At 41.8% G+C, this 21,066-nt stretch overlaps 1 protein-coding gene and 1 long non-coding RNA gene across 4 annotated transcripts in view; one reads left to right on the forward strand and one right to left on the reverse strand.

The window, feature by feature from the left end:
* The window catches only part of CFAP100 (cilia and flagella associated protein 100), a 54,487-nt gene that overhangs the window by 10,825 nt on the left and 22,596 nt on the right, over positions 1–21,066 (reverse strand). For all 3 annotated transcript variants that reach the window (XM_056804711.1, XM_056804710.1, XM_016424512.2), the window contains 7 exons: positions 20,196–20,263; positions 18,408–18,571; positions 14,722–14,802; positions 12,822–13,000; positions 11,788–11,959; positions 3,801–3,855; positions 2,320–2,468 (listed from right to left, as the gene is read on the reverse strand). In XM_056804711.1, coding sequence (XP_056660689.1) covers positions 2,320–2,468; positions 3,801–3,855; positions 11,788–11,959; positions 12,822–13,000; positions 14,722–14,802; positions 18,408–18,571; positions 20,196–20,263 — 868 coding nt within the window. The remainder of the gene's footprint in view (positions 1–2,319; positions 2,469–3,800; positions 3,856–11,787; positions 11,960–12,821; positions 13,001–14,721; positions 14,803–18,407; positions 18,572–20,195; positions 20,264–21,066) is intronic.
* Positions 1–21,066, forward strand: part of LOC130455457 (uncharacterized) — a 36,191-nt gene that overhangs the window by 9,510 nt on the left and 5,615 nt on the right. Inside the window, exon 2 of the long non-coding RNA XR_008913437.1 lies at positions 3,742–3,874. This is a non-coding gene — a long non-coding RNA (uncharacterized LOC130455457). The remainder of the gene's footprint in view (positions 1–3,741; positions 3,875–21,066) is intronic.

Below are 21,066 nucleotides of genomic sequence, written 5' to 3' on the forward strand. Positions count from 1 at the left end.
TATACATGTTGGAAGATAACTACTCTGCTTAGCTTTTCTCTCCAAAGGACAATGACCTTTGGACAGGGCAGGACAGGCCTCAGAATGGCTCACTGCAAGCAGATACCCATGGGCAATAAGGAGAATGTGAGAGAGTTGCCCTTGATCAGTTCTCATCACTTTCCCTTCTAAGTGACCTGGCTGCAATGACTTCTGTCTTGGAGCACTCAGTGGACTGGCCAGTGTGATTGATGAGCCCTTGTCAGTGGCAATCCAAAGAGCGTGAAGAATGGATAAAGGTGGCTCATTGGAGAGGCACAAATGTGGTCATAAGTTTTCAAGAACAGAAAGCAAACATGGAGTCTGTAAGCTATAGGCCAATGAGTTTACTTTTGATTCCTTTGGAAATTCTGGAATAGATCACTAAAGAGAGTGATCACAAAGTCAGCATGGATGGCCTCATAAGGGGCAGCTAGGTAGTTCAGTGGATTGAGAGCTAAACTTAGAAATGGAAGGTCCTGGGTTCAAATCTGGCCTCAGACACTTTCTTGATGTGTGAGCCTGGCCAAGTCACTTAACCTCCATTGCCTAACCTTTATGGCTCTTCTGCCGTAGAAACAATACACAGTACTGATTCTAAGGTGGAAGGTAAGGATTTAAAAAGAACAGGTCACCTCAGACTGACTTTATTTTCATCTTTTTGGCAGGTCACTAAACAATACATCAGGGTAATGCTGTAGATTATGTTTACCTAGATTTTTAGCAAAAGATTGAAAAAATGGAGAAGTATAAGCTAGGTTCAGCACTGTTTGAATGGCTGAACTTCAAGCACACTCGTTTAATAACAGCCTAAAAATCTCCAGTGGATTTATCCAGGATTCTATATTTGACTTTCTTCCATTTCACATTTTTATCAGTGACTTGGATAAAGTCATAGAGAGCCTGCTTCTCCAGTTTGAAGTTGGCACAAAAATGAGAGGGACAGTTAACCTACTGATGAAAAGAATTAGTCTCCCAAAAGATCTCAACGGGCTAAGCCATGAACCGAAGCTATTAAAATGAAATTCAATAGGGTTAAATGAATAGTCTCTTGAGATAGGAGTGTGGGAGGGAAGCAGTAATGCCTGCAGACCTGCACTTTAAGAAAATCACTTTGGCATCTGAATGGAGAATGATTTCTAGTGGAGAGAGACCTGAGACAGAGAGACCTGGAGGCTATTCTAATAATCCATATGAGAAGTAGAGGGCCTCCTGGACTAGGTCAGGGGCTGCTGGTGAATGGAGAGGAGGAGGCCATGGAAGAGGCAAGGAAGAAAAAACAAGATTTGACCACAGACTAGATATATGGGGGGAATGCAAGTGAAAAGTCAAGGATGACACAACTGAGGTTGTGAGTCTGGATGATTGGAAAGAGGATGTTTCCCCCAACAGTAACAGGAAGTTGGGAAAAGGGGAGAGTTTGAGATAATGAGTTATGTTTTGTACCTGGTGAGTTTGGGATACTTATAAGACACCCAGTTGGTGATATGGGTCTGAAGGTCAAGAAAAGAGATTAAAGCTTAGATATCTGGGATCTAGGAATGATCTACGAAGAGAGGCTAATGGAACCTATAGGAGCAGGTATCACCAAGCAAGACAGGATAGTGAGAAAAAGACCCAAGATAGAGCCTCAAGGAATACCCATTAATGGACATGACCCAGAGGAAAATCTGGTAAAGGAAACTGAGGAGCAATCAGACAGTTAGGATAAGAATTGAGAATCTAGAATTTAGAATTGAAATGGGCATGGGAAGGTCTTTATAAAAGACAATGTCAGAGCTAGATAGGACCTAAGGAACCCAGAATGTCAGACCTGAAAGGCGTTTTAAGGCATAGAGGGCTGGAGCTTGAAGGGGCTTAGAATACTGAATGTTACATCTGGAAGGAACCTTAGAATGTAGAATGTCATAGCTAGAAGAGCCCAAAGGGATTATCTGGTCAAAAATCTTTCATGTTATAGAGGAAAACTGTGGCCCAGAGAAGGAGACATATTTCTAAGAACATTCTTCCTTGCAATTGAATGAAACTGGCTTCTCTGGAACTGCCCTCTTTCTTTCTTCTCCAAAGATGATGATCCTAGTTTTGTCCTTGGGGACCACACAGAACAAGTCTGTTCTCTCTTCTCCCTGACGGCCTTAGCTGTTAGAAAATCATCTTCATATCCTTTCCCCTGCTCTCCCTACATATGAATTCCCTGCCCCATCCCCTCTGACCCTCAGGATTCTCTTCTCCCAACTAAAGCATCTTTTTCCTCTCTCTTGGGAAAGCCAACTTGCCTTAGGTTATTACCGGCTGACCTACATTTTGTTTTGTGTGTTTCTCAAGGAATGGTTGATCTCGTCCAGGGCCTCCTCTGTCTCCTGGGAGTTCTGAATCAGAGAGAGGTTCTGCTCCTCCAGGTGAGAGAAAATGTCCAGTAGCTGTTGGGGTTCTGTGAAGTACAGGTCCAGCTTTTTGGAGAAACAAAGTCCGGGGTTTATCTATGGTTCGAGCCAACTTCTGGTGCTAAGTACCCAGGGTGATGGTTGTGTTTTTCTTGTGGTGGGGTGGTGGGGTGCTTTGGGGATGGGGCAAAGGAGTATCAGAAGGGAGAAGGTATGGGGTTTCATTTCTGATCACTCTGGATTATCTTCTGAATCCAAGGTGCTCCTGACCCATTTTCTGGGAAATCTGAGGAATTTTTCCCTCTTCCCAGAAGGAAGGGATTTGGATCATCTCAGTCACCTCTGGTCCTTTTGGGTCAGGAGCATTCCACATGGTGGAGGCTCATGACTAGAGGGAAGGACAAAGCTGCTGTCAGGATTTAGGACTCATTTGATAGTGGGAGGGTAGGGAGGTGGGGCAGGGGAGTGGGTCTGAAGCAAGGATTAATCCCTTGCCAGGGTTGACAGTCATTGTGTAGTTGAGTTTAGGGGTTAGGTTCACTTATCAGTTTGGGTCTGGAGTTGAGACAGCAAGGTGGAACAGTAGGTGGAATTCTGGACTTTCCTGAGTTCAAATCTAACCTCAGACTTTTACTAGCTGTGTGACCCTGGGCAAGTCACTTAATTTCTATCTCAGCTTCTTCATCTGTAAAATGGGGATAACAGTAGCATCTCCCACCCAGGGTTGATATAAGAATAAAATGAATTCATATTTCCAAAGCTCTTTGTAAAAAACCTCAAAGCACTATATAAATGGTAGCTATGATGGGTTTAGTTTGGGTTTAGTCAGTGGCTAGAAGAAGAGATAGTCATGTGTGTGAGGGGGATCAAAGGGCTTTCTGTGGCTAGAGTGAAGGGTCAGTCTTTGGTCAGAGTAAAAGAACATTATGTTATAGGGTTCATAGGATCATTGATTTAGAGATGAGATGGACATTTGGACCTATTTCAACCCTTTCAATTCAATTCAATTCACAGATGAAAAAACTGATGTCTAGAGAGGTTGTAACTTGCCCCAGGACTCACAGGTAGTAAGTAGTAGAGCCAGGATTTGAACACAGGCCCTCTGACTTTAAATCCAGCACTCTTCCCATTTGCTGCAAATGGGGGAGGGAAAAGAGGAAGGGGTCAGTTTTGGTCTGAGGTCAGCGTTTACTTTGTAATGATGGATTAGAATAAAGCTAAGTGACCCACAAGGGTATGTCCCCCCCCATGGATATGATTGAAGCCCTTGCCATGACTTTGGCTTCATTAACCCCCTGCTATACCCACTGAACTAACGGGTAGTTCTGTTCCCCTCTAGGATGCTTTCAGGACCTCTGGTTCAAAGAAGTGGTTCAAGATGTTCAAGATGTTACTGACCTCATCATCACTATCAGTTTCATCTGTTTTGGCTGAGAACATTGTCGTACTGGACCTGTCAAAGAATCATTCAGGTCAGTGGCTGAGCAGAGGGATTGCTGTGACCCTTCACATTGGAATGGATTATTGCCCTTGTAGAACTTCCCCAGACTTGGTCTCTTACTATGAGCTGGCACCTCCAATCCAATATGTTCAAAATGAAATTTATCATCTTCCCTCCTAAACTTATCCCTCCTCCCAACCTTTGTTGAGAGCATCCCATCATTTCTGTCCCCCAGGCTCCAAACTTTGGAGTCATCCTTGACTTTTCCCTCTTCCCCATATTTCTGACAGTTCCTACCTGCTCTCATTCTCCCTTGACCTACCTCTCGAACTCAGCCCTTTTCTGTTTATTCAAAATGCCCCAATCATCACTTCTGGCCAAAACTATTGTAATGGCTTCTTTTGAAAAAACAGACAGACTTTTACCTCCTGCCTTAGAATGATTTTAAGTATTGGTTCCAAGACAGGAGAATGTTAAGGGCTAGGCAATTGGAGTTAAGTGACTTACTCAGAGTCACACAGCTAGGACCAGATTTTAATGCAGGACCTCTCATCTTTAGGCTTGGTTCTCAATCCACTGAGTTATTTAACTGCCCTGTACACTAGGTTCTTAATTAATGCTTGTTGAATTGAGCTAAAAAGCCTAAGATTTCATTACAAGTATGCAGAATGCTGATAGAGCCCTTCCCACTCAGTTTTGGATTGATGATTTTGAAAATCCCTTCTAATTTTGACATTTTATATCTTTTGAAATCAAAACCCCAATAATTAGACATCAAATTTTCCATTTAGTTCTGGTCTTTTCTTTAGGAATGCTTTGAAATCTTCTATTTTATTAAATGCCCATACCCTCCTGAAAGTATGTAGTCAGTTTTGATAGGTGATTCTTGGTTATAGACCCAATTCTCTTGTCTTCCTGAATATCATATTCCAAACCTTGAAGTTTGTCAGATTCTGAGTAATTCTGACTGGGACTCCTTGTCTCTTTCTGACTGCTTGCAATATTTTTGTCTTGGCTTGGAAGCTCTTGAATTTGGCAATTATATTCCTGGGGGTTGTCTTTTGAGAATTTAATGTAGAGGGTGATCTATGGACTCTTTCAATGTCTATTTTGCCCTCTTGTTCAAGAATATCAGGGCAGTTTTCTTGGATAATTTCTTGTAATGTGATATCAAGGCTTCTATTTTTTTCCTCAGGATTTCAGATAGACCAATGACTCTCAAATTGTCTTTCCTAGATGTTTACTAGGTCAGTTGTCTTTTGAATGAGATATTTCATGTTTCCTTCTATTTTGTCATTCTTTTGACTTTGTTTTATTAATTCTTGCTGTCTTGTGAGATCATTAGCTTCTACTTGCTCAATTCTAGTTTTTAAAGACTGGTTTTCAGCTATGATCTTTTGATTTTTCCTTTTCAGTTTGTTCTATCCTACTTTTTATGGCTTTCAGAAGTCAATTCTGTTCTCCAATTTGCTTCTTATTTCATTTGGTCTCTGTGCCTCTTTTTCTAAGTGGGAAATTTTGTCTTTTAAACTGTTATTTTTGGGAGGTGGAGTCAAGACGGCTGTTTACTAAAAAAAATTTTTTTTTAAATAAAAACCCTTACCTTCCATCTTGAAATCAATACTGTGTATTGGCTCCAACGCAGATGAGTGATAAGGGCTAGGCAGTGGGGGTTAAGTGACTTGCCCAGAGTCACACAGATGGGAAGTGTCTGAGGATAGATTTGAACCTAGGACCTCTTGTCTCTAGGCCTGACTCTCAATCCACTGAGCTACCCAGCTGCCCCCAAGATGGCTATTTAGAAGCAGCAAAAGTCAAGTCCTCTGTAAAAACCCTTCCACATCAATCAAAAATAAAGTGCTTTGAGGGGGAGAGAAAACCAAATCTAACAACAGGACAGAGCCAGGGGACCTTACTGCTGGATTCAACTTAAAAGATACACAAAGAAGCTTGAATTCTCAAGTTTAAGGAAAAGGAAGAAGGAAGGTCCCAGGACCCCTCCCCCACCTACTGTGCTGAGTCTCGGAGGGTCCCTGAAATCTCAAGGTGAGGGCTCCAGCCAGGAGGGAGTGCCTTGCTGTAGCAAGCGGGCTATGAGGGGCTCAGGGCACTGATCACAGCTGGCAGAGAGGCAGCTGAAGGAGAGGCAAGGAGGGGAGGGCAGCCTGGTTGGGGCCACCACTCTCCATTTTGGGCCTCCTCCTCTCAAGGTTTTGACCTCAGGGAATATCCAGCTCCACAGATCAGCTCTACCCCAGCTTAATCTAGTCTATTAATAGGGCAGATAAGAAGCCTTCAAAGGGCAGGGAAGTTCAATCTCTAATACCACTCCCCCACCAACTGCACTGAGAGCCACAGAAAGAATCCTGCTGAATAAAATCCCAGGGCAAAGGCTGCAACCTTGATAGGATACTTTGATAATATGGCAGAAAGCCCAGGGCTCTAACGGGGCAACTGTCAAGGAGGTGGCAGGCAGAAAGGAAGAGAGTGAAAGATGAGGTTAACTCCTTTAGCCACCATACCTTTACCTATACCTTCAGCTTCTGCTGCCAGCTGGGGAAGATCTGACTTCAGGACTCATTAATACTCTATCAGCCTAATCTAGTCAATCAGCTGAGCAGAGAAGAAGCCCCTTCAGGTCAGAATAGCCCAAACCCACATATCCATCAAATAAACAGAGGAGCAAGATTATAGCCAATGATGGGGGAAAGAAGGAAAAAATATGAGTAAATAACAGAAAAAGAAAAAAGAAATTACAATTAGCAGCTTCTATCCAGGTAATGAACAAACAACAAATGGAACAGAGTAGGACCAAAGGACACCAAGCAAAAACACAGGAACTCCAACAAATTGGACATAGCATTTAGAAGAACTCAAAACAATTAAAAAACAATTAAGAGAGGCTGAAGACAATTGGGGAAAGAACTTAAAAAGCAAAACAAGTCATCTGGAAACAGAGGCACATGATCTAAAACAAGAAAATAGTGTCTTAAAAGCCAGAATTGACCAGCTTGAAAATGAGGCAAAGAAAGTGAAAGATAACCTACAAAGAAAAACAGACCAGAAGGAGAAGAATGACCAAAAATCCAGGGATGAAATTCAGTCTTTAAAAATTAGAATCCAACAACTTGTAAACCTTAAAATTCCTTAGACTTATAAATGTTGGAAATTTCACCATTGGGATATTTCATACTTGGAAAATTTCTTACTGATAGTCTATTGGAATGGGAACCCCATTGGCATGGGAGGTTCCTTCTCTTCCCTTCTTCAGATTACTTTAGGACAGAAACCTTTTGCTGAACAATGGAAAGGACTTTGACCTATGCTTAAGCATAGAACAGGAATTTCTTTGAGTCATGATTGATTTTAGAGAATTGATACAATGGAGATACTTGGAATCAATCTCCACCCTATTCAGTCCTAACAGGATTGAGTAAGGGCTGCAGCCTAGATCAAAATTTAATTATTCCAATCTCTACCCTACTCAGGTTAACAGGATTTAGAAAGGGCTGTAGCAAAGGAGCAAAGATTTAATCATTTGAAAATATGACCTTCAACAGACATGTGCAAAGCCTCTGGGCGGTCCTGGGTTAAGCTAGAGCCTCCATTGGCACAGGGAAATTGATGGACAGTGATTGGTAGATGTGAGAACTGAGGGGAGGCAACTTGGATGGTTTCCTTAAAGATCAGGGGGGTCTGAAGACTCGGGGGTGGTTGAGGAGTTGGTCGGAGTGGTGGCAGTGTACTCTGAGAAGCTTGCTCTGAAGGAAGCTGAAGGTGGGGGCCCCTGAGATAGTTTCTCCATTTTGGTCACGTGAATTATAGGGACTGATCTCTTTTCTTTGCCTCAGCTATCTAAGGGCTTGGGCCTTTTGGCCCAGCCTAAACAGAAGGGGTATTTAAGCCCTATTCCCTTCTCTCCCTTTTTCTCTCTCTCTATCTCTAATTCCTTTCTTCCTCCTATTGTAATTAAACTCCATAAAAGATTTACTGCTGACTTGAGTTTTCAATTAGGAATTACATAGCTGAATTCCTTGGCGACCTTAAATTAATATATATCAGTCTTTTAAAGTGATTCCCTTGTAACAAACTAGAAGCAAATGATTTCACAAGGCATCAAGAGTCTATAAAACAAAATCAAAAGAATGAAAAAATTGAGGAAAATATGAAACACCTCATTGATAAAACTACAGACCTGGAAAATAGATCCAGAAGAGACAATTTAAGAATTATTGGACCCCCAGAAAATCATGACAAAAGAAAAAGCCTGAACATCATTCTGCAGGAAATTATCTAAGAAAACTGTCCCAACTTTCTTGAACAAGAGGGAAAAGTGGAGATTGAAAGAATCCACAGATCATCTCTTATATTTAATCTCCAATTGACAATGCCCAGGAATGTTATAGTCAAGTTCAAGAACTACCAGACCAAGATAAAATTACTACAAGTTGCTAAGAAGGAACCATTCAGATATTGTGGAATAACAGTTAGGATAATACAGGACTTGGCTGCATCCATACTGAAGGATTGGAAGGCATGAAATATGATATTCTGGAAAGCAAGGGAACTGGGTCTACAACCAAGAATCAACTACCCAGCCAAACTTCTATATTCTTGCAGGGGAAAGTATAATCATTTAATAAGATAGAAAACTTCTAAGCACTAATAAAGAAAAGACCTGACAAACAGTATACATTTAAAACCATCAGCAAGCATCATCTGCAACAGGATAAATTAGAAGCCTTCCCAATAAGATCAGGAGTGAAGCAAGGATGCCCATTATCACCTCTATAATTTAACACTGTACTAGAAACACTAGCAGTAGCAATTGGGGAAGAAAAAGGAATTGATGGGATTAAAGTAGGCAATGAGGAGACTAAACTATAACTATTTGCAGATGATATGATGATCTACTTAAAGAATACTAGAGAATCAACTAAAAATTAGGGGAAATAATCAACAACTTGAGCAAAGTTGCAGGATACAAAATAAATCTACATACATCATCAGCATTTCAATATATTTTCAACACAACTCAGCAGCAAGTTAGAAAGAGAAATTCCATTTGAAAATCACTCTAGACAATATAAAATATTTATGAATCTATTTACCAAGACCAAACACAGGAATTATGTGAATACAACTACAAAACACTTTCCACACAATTAAAACTAGATCTAAATAATTGGAAAAATATTAATTGCTCATGGATAGGACAAGCTAACATAATAAAAATGACAATCCTACCCAAATTAATTTACTTCTTTAGTACCATAACTATCAAACTACCAAGAAACTTTTTTACTGAATTAGATAAAATTATGTAACAAAGTTCATTCGGAAGGACAAAAAATCAAGAATATCGAGGGAACTAATGAAAAAAAATATGAAGGACAGGGCCTTACCAGTACTGGATCTTAAACTGTACTATAAAGCAGTGGTGATCAAAACAATATTGTACTGGCTAAGAAACAGAAGGGAGGATCAGTGGAATAGACTTGGGGTAAATGTCCTCAGCAAACTAGTGTATGATAAATCCAAAGATCCCAGCTTTGGGGACAAGAACTCACTATTTAACAAAAACTGCTGGGAAAATTGGAAAACAGTGTGAGAGAGATTAGGTTTAGATCAACACCTCATACCCTACACCTAGATAAATTCAGAATGAGTAAATGACTTAAATATAAAGAAGGAAACTATAAGTAAATTAGGTGAACATAGGATAGTATACCTGTCAGATATATGGGAAAGGAAAGAATTTAAGACCAAGCAAGAGATAGAGAATATTACAAAATGTAAAGTGAATAATTTTGATTACATTAAATTAAAAAGGTTTTTTACAAACAAAACCAATGCAACCAAAATTAGAAGGGAAGCAACAAGTTGGGGAAAAACATCTTCATAACAAAAACTTCTGACAAACGTCTAGTTACTCAAATTTATAATGAGCTGAATCAATGGTACAAAAAAATCAAGTCATTCCCCAATTGATAAATGGGCAAGGGACATGAATGGGCAATTTTCTGATAAAGAAATAAAAATGGTCAATAAGCAGGCACATGAAGAAGTGTTATAAATCTTTCATAATTAGAGAAATGCAAATCAAAACAACTGTTACCACCTCACACCTAGCAGGTTGGCTAATATGACAGCAAAGGAAAGTAATAAATGTTGGAGGGATTCTGGCAAAATTAGGACACTGATGCATTGCTGGTGGAGTTGTGAATTGATCTAACCATTCTGGAAGGCAATTTGGAACTATGCCCAAAGGGCTTTAAAATACTGCCAGGCTTTTGATCCAGCCATACCACTGCTGGGTTAATCTAAAGAGATTTCTCTCTTATCCTTATCTAAAGAGATAAGGAAAAAGACCAGTACAAAATTATTTATAGCTGTGCTCTTTGTGGTGGCAAAAAAAATTGGAAAATGAGAGGTTGCCCTTCAATTGGGGAATGACTGAACAAATTGTGGTATCTGTTGGTAATGGAATATTATTGTGCTGAAAGGAATAATAAAGTGGAGGAATTCCATGGAGACTGGAACAACCTCCAGGAAGTGATGCAGAGTGAAAAGAGCAGAACCAGGAAGACACTGTACACAGAGATGGATACGCTGTGGCACAACCAAATATAAATGGACTTCTCTACTAGCAGGATTGTAAGGATCCAGAACTATTCTGAGGGACTTATGAGAAAGAAGCTATCCACACCCAGAGAAAGAACTGTGGAAGTAGAAACACAGAAGAAAAACAACTACTTGATCACATGATTCAGTGGGGATATGATTGGGGATGTAGACTCTAAATGATCACCCTGGTGCAATTATTAATAATATGGAAATAGGTCTTGATCAATGACACATGTAAAACCCAATGGAATTGCTCATTGGCTATGGGAGAAGGGGAGGAGGAGGGGAGGGAAAGAACATGAATCTTGTAACCATGGAAAAATATTCAAAATTAAATAATTAAAAAATAAAATAAACTTTTCTTTTTGAGTTACTTTGATTTCTTTTCCCCACTTTTCCCATTTTTCTTCTAGCTTTCTTACTTGGTTCTTGAACTACTTTTTGAGTTCCTCGGGAACTTGTGACTAATTTCCATTTTGAGGGGGAGAAGTTTGGATGTATTTGCTAGTTTGTCACTTTCTGTTGTCACTTCTGTATTTTGCTCTTTTTCTCCAAACAAATTATCCAAGGTCAAAGGCTTTTTCTGCTGCAGCTTATTTCTCTTGATACTTGTGAATTGTGGTTCCTGTGTGTTGGTGGCCATTTCAGTCTTAGTTTTTGTCTCTGTCTTATCTTCCCTTCTCAGCCAAAAGTCTGAGTGAGGAAGGCAGGCAGTTCTTTGAGTAGCAAGCTGAGGCTATTTTTCCAGTCTCCCATTGGGTCTGGTGTAGCCAGCCCACTTCTACCCCATCTCTGTGCCCAGGCTCTGCACTCCTCGGCTTCGGGTCTGAAGTCTCACTGCTCTCAGGGGTAAGTCTGCGGTGCCCTCAGCGAGCCCCGAAGAATTTAGAGATTGCCCTTACTCTGACTCTGCTGCAGTAGGTGGTGTGGGGGAGCTCACGCTTTGGTAGATGTCATTTTACCCCCTTATAGCATGGAAATGCCCAAACCCTGCCTACCTTCAAGGCTGCTCTCTGTGGCAGATCCCCTTCACTCATCTGATTTTGATTTTTGTCCTTTTGAGATGCTTTGTAGTGTCCAATTGTGAGGAGAGTCCGGCTGTTCCTGCTACGTGGCGGCCTCTCAAAACCCCAATAAACCGAGAAGTTGTGCAATTCAGTCCCACTCTACCTACCTTTCATCCCCTTTCCTCCTAAATCTCTTCAGAGTGTGATAGGCCTGGTTCCATCCAACTGGGACCGACTTCCTTTTCCTCTCATCCCCAGGAACCTCCTCCCAAACACCTTGCCCCATCCTCTGCCTCCCAGGTTCACTTACTGTTTTTTCTGAGGACTGAGTCTGAATAGGGGCTGTAATTCCTGGGATGAGGATGATGTGGGAGAGGCCTTGCCTTCCTTGCTGATAATCAAGTCAGGTATAGATGCAGGGGGCGAGAGTCTCAGGGGGATGATCAAATCGGTTGACTGACTGCTCCTAAGGAATTGTGTTTCTAGAGGGAGTAGAAAGATTCCTTGAGAGGGCTCTGCCCTAGAATGTGAGGACCTTCCTCTGAATACCACCCCTGCACTCTCCTTTTCAGCCAGGCAGAATTCCTTGCTGGCTCCAAACTATGGCCACTCATATCATATCTTGGAATTAGCTCCAACTGTAACAGGGAGTATTTAGGAAGCTCCTGGCTGATCCAGATCCTTCTCAATCTCAGGTGATTCTAGTGCAGAAAGCTTAAGAGCCTATCTATCATTCCCTCACAAAAGAATGTGGATCAGCTAACTCTCTAAGCCCAACAAAGACCCTTCTGAGGGTCAGGAGACATGGGTTCTAGGTCCGATGTGTGACCTTAAGCGAGTCACTTCCCCTATGGGCCCCAGTAAAATGAAGGGACTGGACCCCATGCTCTCTTAGATTCCTTCCAACCCAAGCATTTCCTAAATCTGATTCTGAAGCTTTGTCTTATATGGACATTCTAATGTATCTGTCTTGGGTGGTTGAACTCTTACCTACCCTAGACTTTGAATATAGAGTGTGTTCTCCTTGAGGATGGTGACTATCTCACCTTAGTCTTCGTTATCCCCATTGCCCATCACAGTGTCTGCCATAGTTGTTCTTTCATAGGCTGCTCCTAATGGGCCTTTGGGTAATGATTCTGCCTGCCTGGATTCTGACCTTCTGCCTGCTCTGAGCTTAGGTGCCCGCAGAGGTATTCCCTCTGTGGGAAGGCTCATTTTTCTTGATACCCAAGTTCTAGTGTGACCCAGCAGGTAGGGGCTTTGTAAAATGCAAGGGTGGAGGGGTAACAACTTGCGAGACCTGGATCCCCAACCCCTTGGTCTCCCTTTCCTTTCTCCTGTTACCTTTTTCCATGGGCAAAAATGGAATACTATCTTTATGGGCAGCTAAGCTCATCTTGGTAGCAGCATGGGTCAAGTGCTTCCTGGCATGGGTCATCAGCCACTCCCTGGGGGACAGCTTATAGAGGAAATCCTTATAGATTTTGAAAATATGGACGTTGTCTTCAAACTTGGAGATCTCACTGGACCGGGATTCAAGGAAGAGATATTGTAAAGATTAGGCCAAAGGAGTATGACCACAGGTTTCCTAATTGGTCAGAATGTCACCCTTCCATTCCTCACATTCCTATTTGTACTCCTCCCAGAATATTAGAGTAGTAAGATTTCTCAGAGACCACCTATCCCTGATCCTCTTATCTGACCAAGAAGTGGAGAAGGGACTTGCCCAAGGTCACACAGTTAGAGGCATAGCAAGAATTTGTTGCAATGGAAAGAATACTAAATTTTAGAGGCACAAAATCTGAGTCTGAATCCTATTTCTGCCACTTTCTATGTGTATGACCTTGGGTAAATTGCTTAACCATGCTGGGCCTCTGTAAAATGAGGGAATTGGACTAGACCATCTCTAAATTATTTTATTGCTCTTGTTTAATGAACTTATGATCCCAAGTGAGTCTCATGACCTCTGAGCCATCCCAGCACTTTTCTTTCTATAGCTAAGAAAGTCAACCTTCAGCTCTCCTGCCCAGAGCAGGGGAAATCAAGCTGGGGGTCTTTGATCCCATGTCTGGTTTGCACACATCAAAATTTTGCTCTCTTTGGCTTCTCCTTTTTAGCCTCCTTTGCCATTCTGGTATGAGTCTCCCCAGGAACAGTTGCATTTTTAGAGGGGACTATGGGAATGTTCGTGACAAGACCGATATATCAATGCATGTATCCAAATCATTTAAAACTTTAAAAAACATTTTTGCTTAGAACAGTCCCATGAATTGGGCAACACAAGCAATGGTATTTTCATTTTACAGCTGAAGAAAGCAAGGGACAGGGCCACATAACTCAGAAATGGTGGATCTGGGATCAGAACTGTGGTCTTTTGACTCTTAGACCCATGTCCTAGTAAGACCACAGGATGCTACTTGGAAAATGCCATTTTAAAAAGTAGGGAAGCTTCACAATGTTTTTCTTTACTGATCAAAATTTTAGGATGATACTAAGATGACTAATGATGATTAATAATATTAATGATAACAATGATAGCTTGCATTTGTAAAGTGTTACGCTTGAAGTTTTAAGTTATAAAGTTTAAGGCTTAAGCTTTAAGGTTTGAAAAGAGCTTTTCATATGTTTTTTCACTTGATAGATGGTCTAAGTCCTAGCTTCTCTGCTACCTTGCTGTGTGACCATAGTTAAGTCATGATAACACTCAGGCCTCAATTTCCCCATCTGTCAAATGGGGATAAGTGGCTGTGCCCTGGCTGCTTCACTTCAACTTCAACTTCACTGGGTTGTGATATCTTGAAGACACCAGAGCAGGGGCATGGTGTTTTAGGAAGATTGGCCTGGAGTGGGGAGAAAAGGCACAATAGAGCTGGGGAAAACAATGGTTTAGAGTTAAAGGACCGGGACTGAAACCTCTGATCCACTATTTACTACTTTGTGTGACCTTAGAGAAGTCCCTTAATTTCTCTGTAAAATGAAACATAATAGGAACATAAATCTAGGGACATTAGAGGTCATCTAGTCCAACTCCCTCAGTCTACAGAGGGAGAAACTGAGACCCGGAGAACTCAAGGGACTTGCTCAAAGTCATAGGATTTGAACTTAGGACTTCTGATTAGAAATCTAAGACTCTTTCCACTGTATTAGACTAAGGTTTTACAACTCCATGATCCTGAGATTAACAAAGAGGTTTTTCTCCTAACATGATAGATGGTCTTTTTTGGAGAAGTGGGAGAACTGTCACCTTTTAATCATTAAGATTTGTGCTGTGATATCTCGAATTTCAATGATCTTCTCCATCTTGGCTTTAGCCTCCTTCTCAGCTCTACAAAAAGAGAGAGAGAGAGAGAGAGAGAGAGAGAGAGAGAGAGAGAGAGAGAGAGAGAGAGAGAGAGAGAGAGAGAGAAAGATTTGTTACAAGTGGTAGCCAGATCTCCAGCTAGCCAGCTAATCTTACCATCAGTAGACCTAGCCCAAATTAAAAACTAAGTTCCCTTGGGGACATGGTTCAACCTAAATTCCTGGAGAGATTAGGGAACAGTCTTTAATCTTGTTTCCCTTGGATCAGAGCAAAGAAAGAGTGCTAAAATTTTGGACTATGGAAAGCTGAAAGTCCCGAGAGAGGTCAACAGGTCCATTTCCATGCCTCCTGACTAGGTTGAATAGATTTCTACTGTAAAGAAGTTTAACAAGGCAAATTTTCTCTTCTACCAACTGAAATCCTATTTACCTATTAAAATCCAGCTGTAGATCTACCTCCTCCAGGAAGTTTTCCTTGACAGTTCAGACCACAGTGGCTCTCCCCCTTCTAGACTCCCATAGCATTAGTTTAATGACAATTTAGCACTATTTTATAGCCTTTATTTAAAGCATGTATATTTTTTCTTCTTCCTGCTACCTACTACCTGCATCTTGGACAAGTAATTTCTCCTATGTGGGCCTCAAGTTCCTCATCGCTAGAATAAAGGTGTTCAGAGATGTCAAACTCTAGAAGCTGGGGCACAAGCTGCCCAGGACCAACTTAAAATATCTTTGGGAAATGTTTGACAACATTTAAAAAAATACAATACAATGTAGACAATGTTAATTTGTGGTCTTCTGAGTTGGCAGCAGGGATCTTTTTCTGTTGAGTTTGACACCATGATTGGTTTAGATGATTTCTAAGGGCCCTTCCAGGTCTTTGATTCTATGAAATGCCTACTAATTTGAGGGCAAGTGTTGTGTCTCATTCACCTTTGCACCTCTCATGGCTTTGTGTGTAGTAGGCACATAGAAATACTTGATTAGATGGTTGATGCAGGCATCTCTGTCCTATACAGCTTGAAACTCAATTAATTATATAATTAATAGAGTATAATTAATAACTTTCCCTTTCATTTCCATAGTACCATAAGGTTCACCAAATTGCTTCTCTCACAACCATCCTCATGGTCAAATAGAAGCCCAATAAGGTCAAAGACACTTGCCCACAGTAAGGGTCAGAAAACAATGTTTCTTGACTCCAAATCCAGTGCTCTTTCCATTAAACCAGAATCCCTCATAATAGAACAAGTCTGAGAGCTGAGAGATGATGTAGATCAAGCATAGGTGACCCTGGGCAGGTCACTTAGTCTCTGTGCCTCAGCTTCCTCATCTTTATTTTTATTTTTTTCTTTTATTTTTTTCCTTTTTTACAAACCCTTACCTTCCATCTTGGAGTCAATACTAGATATTAGTTCCAAGGCAGAAGAGTGGTAAGGGCTAGGCAATGGGGGTTAAGTGAATTGCCCAGGGTCACACATCTGGGAAGTGTCTGAGGCCAGATTTGAACCTATGACCTCCCGACTCTAGGCCTGACTCTTAATCCACTGGGCCACCCAGCTGCCTCTCTCATCTTTAAAATGAGAGGATTGGACTAGATGGCACTGAAAGTCCCTTCCATTTCTAGAATGATGACACTATGATTCTAAATCCCCTCAATTCTCTGGGTCTGCCTCAGTTTCTTTATCTATTAAAAGAAGAGGCTGGACTGGGTAGTATCTTTCCATGTTCCATCAATGGATCTGGTTTGAGTACTTCATCCATTCAAAGCTCAACACATCTCTTCCTTCTCATCCTGTCCACTTTTCATCCATGTTCTTCCATGGGTTCTATTTAAAAGATCTACCCAATGGGTTGCAGGGCCTTCCTTTCTGCAGGTCCTTGCATATTTTGAGGATACCCCAATGTTTTCCAAGCAAGATACATTTGAAAATGATGCAACCTCTGAGAAATTAAAATTTTGAGTGACCAGTGGTCAACAGAGCACATGGTGGGCACAAGGGGTCAGCAGTATATTTCCAATGATGACCAATATTTGAGGTTACCATATGCATTTGGATTTCAGGGAGGAAACATGTTCAGATAAGTAAATGAATGAGTCACATGTTGTGGTTGAAGTGATAACTGATGGACAGCCAGTGTTCCCCATTGATAACTTCAAAATGTAAAAGCAGTGGAAGTTGATTGCCCTACCAAGTCCAAACTTTCCTTCCTGTTATTTCAGGACTTCTGTGGTCTAACTTCAAATAGGACTCTTTCCCAATGCATACCTTCCACTTCAGCCAGGCCTAGTTCCTCACTGTCCTCATCATAAGACCTTGCTCATTAATGCCTACCTGCCTCTCTCCACCACTATTTAGGTCCTAGACCCCACAGAAGAACCTAGCACAAGGCTGAGTGCCGAATATGTGCTGACTAAACCCAAGGTTGACTATCTACGAAATACTAGGAAAATTCACCTGCTAGCAGAAATGACTGGGGATGAAGGCTCGGGGTACTGGCTAGGTGGGTCTTGATGAGTCTTAAAGATCCAGGTCCTACCCTTCATGGGTTAGATGAATATGGGCAACATTAATGGCTCTGTGGAGATACAGATTCTGAGCCAGTCAGGCCTTGTTGGGAATAGGAGGAAGCCATAGTTTGGAGAATGAAGAGAACATGATCTTGGTCTTTGTAAAATGGTAGTACAAGATCAAACAAGGGGCAGGGAATGAGTTATCTTCCAATTAATGTTGTCTCTTGGCTTCTGGCTGGGCAGGAGTTGGTTTGGAAGGGACAAATCAAGGCTACCCTTCCCAGAGTGCTTAAAGTCAGGAGCATTAATTAGATGACCTTTCGAGTTTCCTTTGCCCTCTGGGATTATAAAGGGAACAGGGGCTATCAGCACCTCCAACCTAGGAGGCTAGGCTCTGAGGAACCTTCCTCTAGGACAATGGCTATAAGTGCCAAGGACAAATAGTGACCTCTGGCATGGATTTGTACAGCTGTGAAGCTAAAACTAAAATTGGAATTAAAGTTTTAGGGTTAACTACAGGTAGGTGGAAGAATTTTATATTAGAGCTTGAGTTTTAATCAGGATTTAGTGTTAAAGATAACATTAGGGTTTTTAGTAATGGGAATAGATAGGATCAGGGACCCAATTAGTCTTTTATTCAGTGTTTGGGTTTAGGGTTAGCTTAGAGTTAGATTAAGGTCCAGGCTTAAGTTTAAGGCTTGGCCTGGTGCTTATGGGAAGAACCAAGATCTAAAAGTTTTGCATTTTAATGCATTGCAGCATTAAAGCTGGGGGGCTTATGGATACTGCTCTGGTGTGTGGTATGTGGCCCTCCTCTGCCCTGAAAATAGAATACTTTTCTTGGCCTGAGATCATCAGATGGAATGGGAGGCCAGATTCTTCCTATTTTCCCCGTCTCCACAATAATGAATGGAGGTTTTCCCTTTGTGGGTTTCTGTGACCCAGTCTCTAGGCCAGATTCTAGTTTTTGCTTCTCAATTACTGAGTGTTAACACTGGACCTAGAAAGGGTTAAGATTGGGGGCTAACATCTTGCCCCAGTGACACCTGTTTGCCGCCCCTCCTCTGTCCTCATGGGCCTTGCCCCCATGGTTGCACCTTCCCCCCTTGGTTTACATTCTCATGGCCTGTACGGAGTTCCTATCGTTCTCCTTCAGGAACTCATCAAACAGAGTTGCATCCTTCTCTAGGAATTTTTCCGCCTTCTCCAGCTTCATCTCTTCTTTGGTGGCCAACATTTCCAGTCTCAGAATCTCCTCTTTCTTCATATCCAGGGCATACTAAGGACCAACAAACCATACTTTGAGGACAGAGTTCTAAGAGTTCACTCTCATCTGCCCAGTTTGGGCCTCAGCAACATACATACAAAGGGTCCACCTTGGATACTGGGGAAAGGGGACATGATGGAGGAGGCTAAAAGTATAAAAACAGAAAGAAAGAAGGGTGGAGAGAAACTGTGAATATAGAAAAGGCAGGGCCATTGAGGAATATATGTTCTTCCCCCACCATGTGCCACCTACCATCTCTGTGTGTTTCAAAGGCCAACCCCTGGCTTGGAATGCATCTTCTCCTTAGTCTCACTTCTTAAAATCCTCCACTTTCCTTCAGGACTCAGCTCTAGCACCACTTTCTACAAAATTCTTTCCCGATTCCTGCTTCTTCTGGCTAGGGAGTCTCCCACTGCCCCCAAATTATCCTGTATTTATTTTGTATAGGATGTGAGATCCTTGAGGGCAAACACTATTTGATTTTTGTCTTTGTATTCCCAGACTAGAGTCCAAATGGCATTATCCAATGTAATGTGGGTAGAACAGAAATGTAATGTGGGTAGAACAGAGGATGGCTACCTATGCCTTTCCAGCAGTAGCCAGTCCCTTCTAAGGTTACTCAAAATATTGGGTTGCCCTTCTATCTTCAAAATGGCCCTTGAAAGAGGAGGATTTACTTTAGCCTCACAAAAAAGTCAGGGCAGCCGAGCTGTTGGAGTAGAAAGTTGGCAGCTGTGAATGGCATCCCTGGGGAGATGCTCAACCTCTTTCTCATGTTAGTATCCAGCACATGAAAGCAGTGAGGTTGCATGGGGGTCACTGCTGATATTGGAATCAAGCTTCATGATATGATCTGACTCATAGGAGGCAAAGAAGGGAAAAGTAGGAGATAAAGCATGTCCTGCATACACAGAGCAATGCAGTTGTGGGGTTCCTGAGTTCTTGGGTATCTTTTCTGGCATGTCTCTGAAAACATCTCTCTTCCTCTCTTTTCCCCATTCTTTGGGTGCTTCCTGGGAGAATTTGAGTGCTGATCCATGACCCCATGTAGCCTAAGGCTCACCCAAAGGCTCAGAAACACCAGAAGCTCCAATTCTGTCACAAGGTATCATAGATAGCTGGATCCTTTACAATGGATTCAGAGCCCTTTTGTCTTCTCCAGGGTAGATATTTCAGAGGTTTTGGAGCCATGGCACAAGTAAATGGGTGGGTGGGGGGGCTAGATGGTGAAGGAGAAGGGAAAGAGAAGAAGAAGAGGGGAAAAGCAGGGAGCAAGGAGTGAAGGGGAAGTGCCTAGGCCAAGAGAGAAGACAAAATGAGAAGAAAAAGAAAATTTGTCATTAGTTGTGAGTGAAGATTTAAGCTGCCAAAAGACTGACCCAGATCACACCCTCCCCTTCCTGTTCTCCTCACTTATCCCCCTTTTCACATCCCAATCTTCTTTCCCTGTTCCTTGTTTTAAGCCCAGTTACCCATTGAAGAGACCACCAGGGCCCAGGCTCCTTAACCCATCCCACTGGTCCCTTTGAGAGCATCAGAGACACTTTTATGTCCTGATTTAGCAGGGTCAGGTTGGAAATTTAGGTTAAGGGAATTGGATTATCCATGCTGGGGACTCAGTCCACAGGGCTGGTACCTGGATCAGAAACATTTGTCGCTTCTGTTCAATGTAGGTGGCCAGGTTGTCTCTCTCAGCTTGCTTATCTGCAACAACAGGAGAATATATATTAGGGCAATGTGATCTTGGGCAAGTCAAGTCTCCTGGAGGACATCCACTGCCTTCTCTTTCTCTGTCTATTTAAAAAAAATGTTTTAAAACTCTTACATCTTAGAATCAATACTAAGCATCAATTCCAAGGCAGAAAAGTGGTCAGGCTTAGGCAACTGGGATTAAGTGACTTGCCCAGTGTCACACAGCTAGGAAGTATCTGAGGCCAGCTTTGAACCTGGAACCTTCTATCTCTAGAACAAGCCCTCAATCCAAGGAGTCATGTGGCCGCCCCAGCTTCCTTCTTTTTGTAGAAGTGGAAATTTTGTATCCTTTGGACTCCCATCTCCCTGAATTCTTTTCTTGTCCCAAGAATCCTTTTCCCTTCGTTCACATTTGCATTTGTTACGTTTGTATATAAGGTTTTGGGTAAGGCCTCCCTTGTTCTCTTTTTCATGTGTGAGGCTAGTGAGCTCTCTCTGTTTCTCTAGCCTTTTATTTTCCTTTGCTTCAAGTTTTATTATTAATAAATCTTATAAATATAATACTTGGAGTATTGGATATTAATTTTTAAAATTTACATTTTTCAAAAGGGACAGCTGGGTACTCAGTGGATTGAGAGTCAGGTCTAGAGATAGGAGGTCCCATGCTCAAAGCTGGTTTCAGACACTTGCAAGCTGTGTGATCCTGGGCAAGTCATTTAATCTCCATTGCCTAGCCCTTACCACTCTTTTGCTTTAGAACCAATACATAGTACTGATTCTAAGGTGGAAGGTAAGGGTTTAAAAAAAATAGGATT

Source organism: Monodelphis domestica, chromosome 7 (assembly GCF_027887165.1).
Source record: "Monodelphis domestica isolate mMonDom1 chromosome 7, mMonDom1.pri, whole genome shotgun sequence".
Lineage (NCBI taxonomy): Eukaryota > Metazoa > Chordata > Mammalia > Didelphimorphia > Didelphidae > Monodelphis > Monodelphis domestica.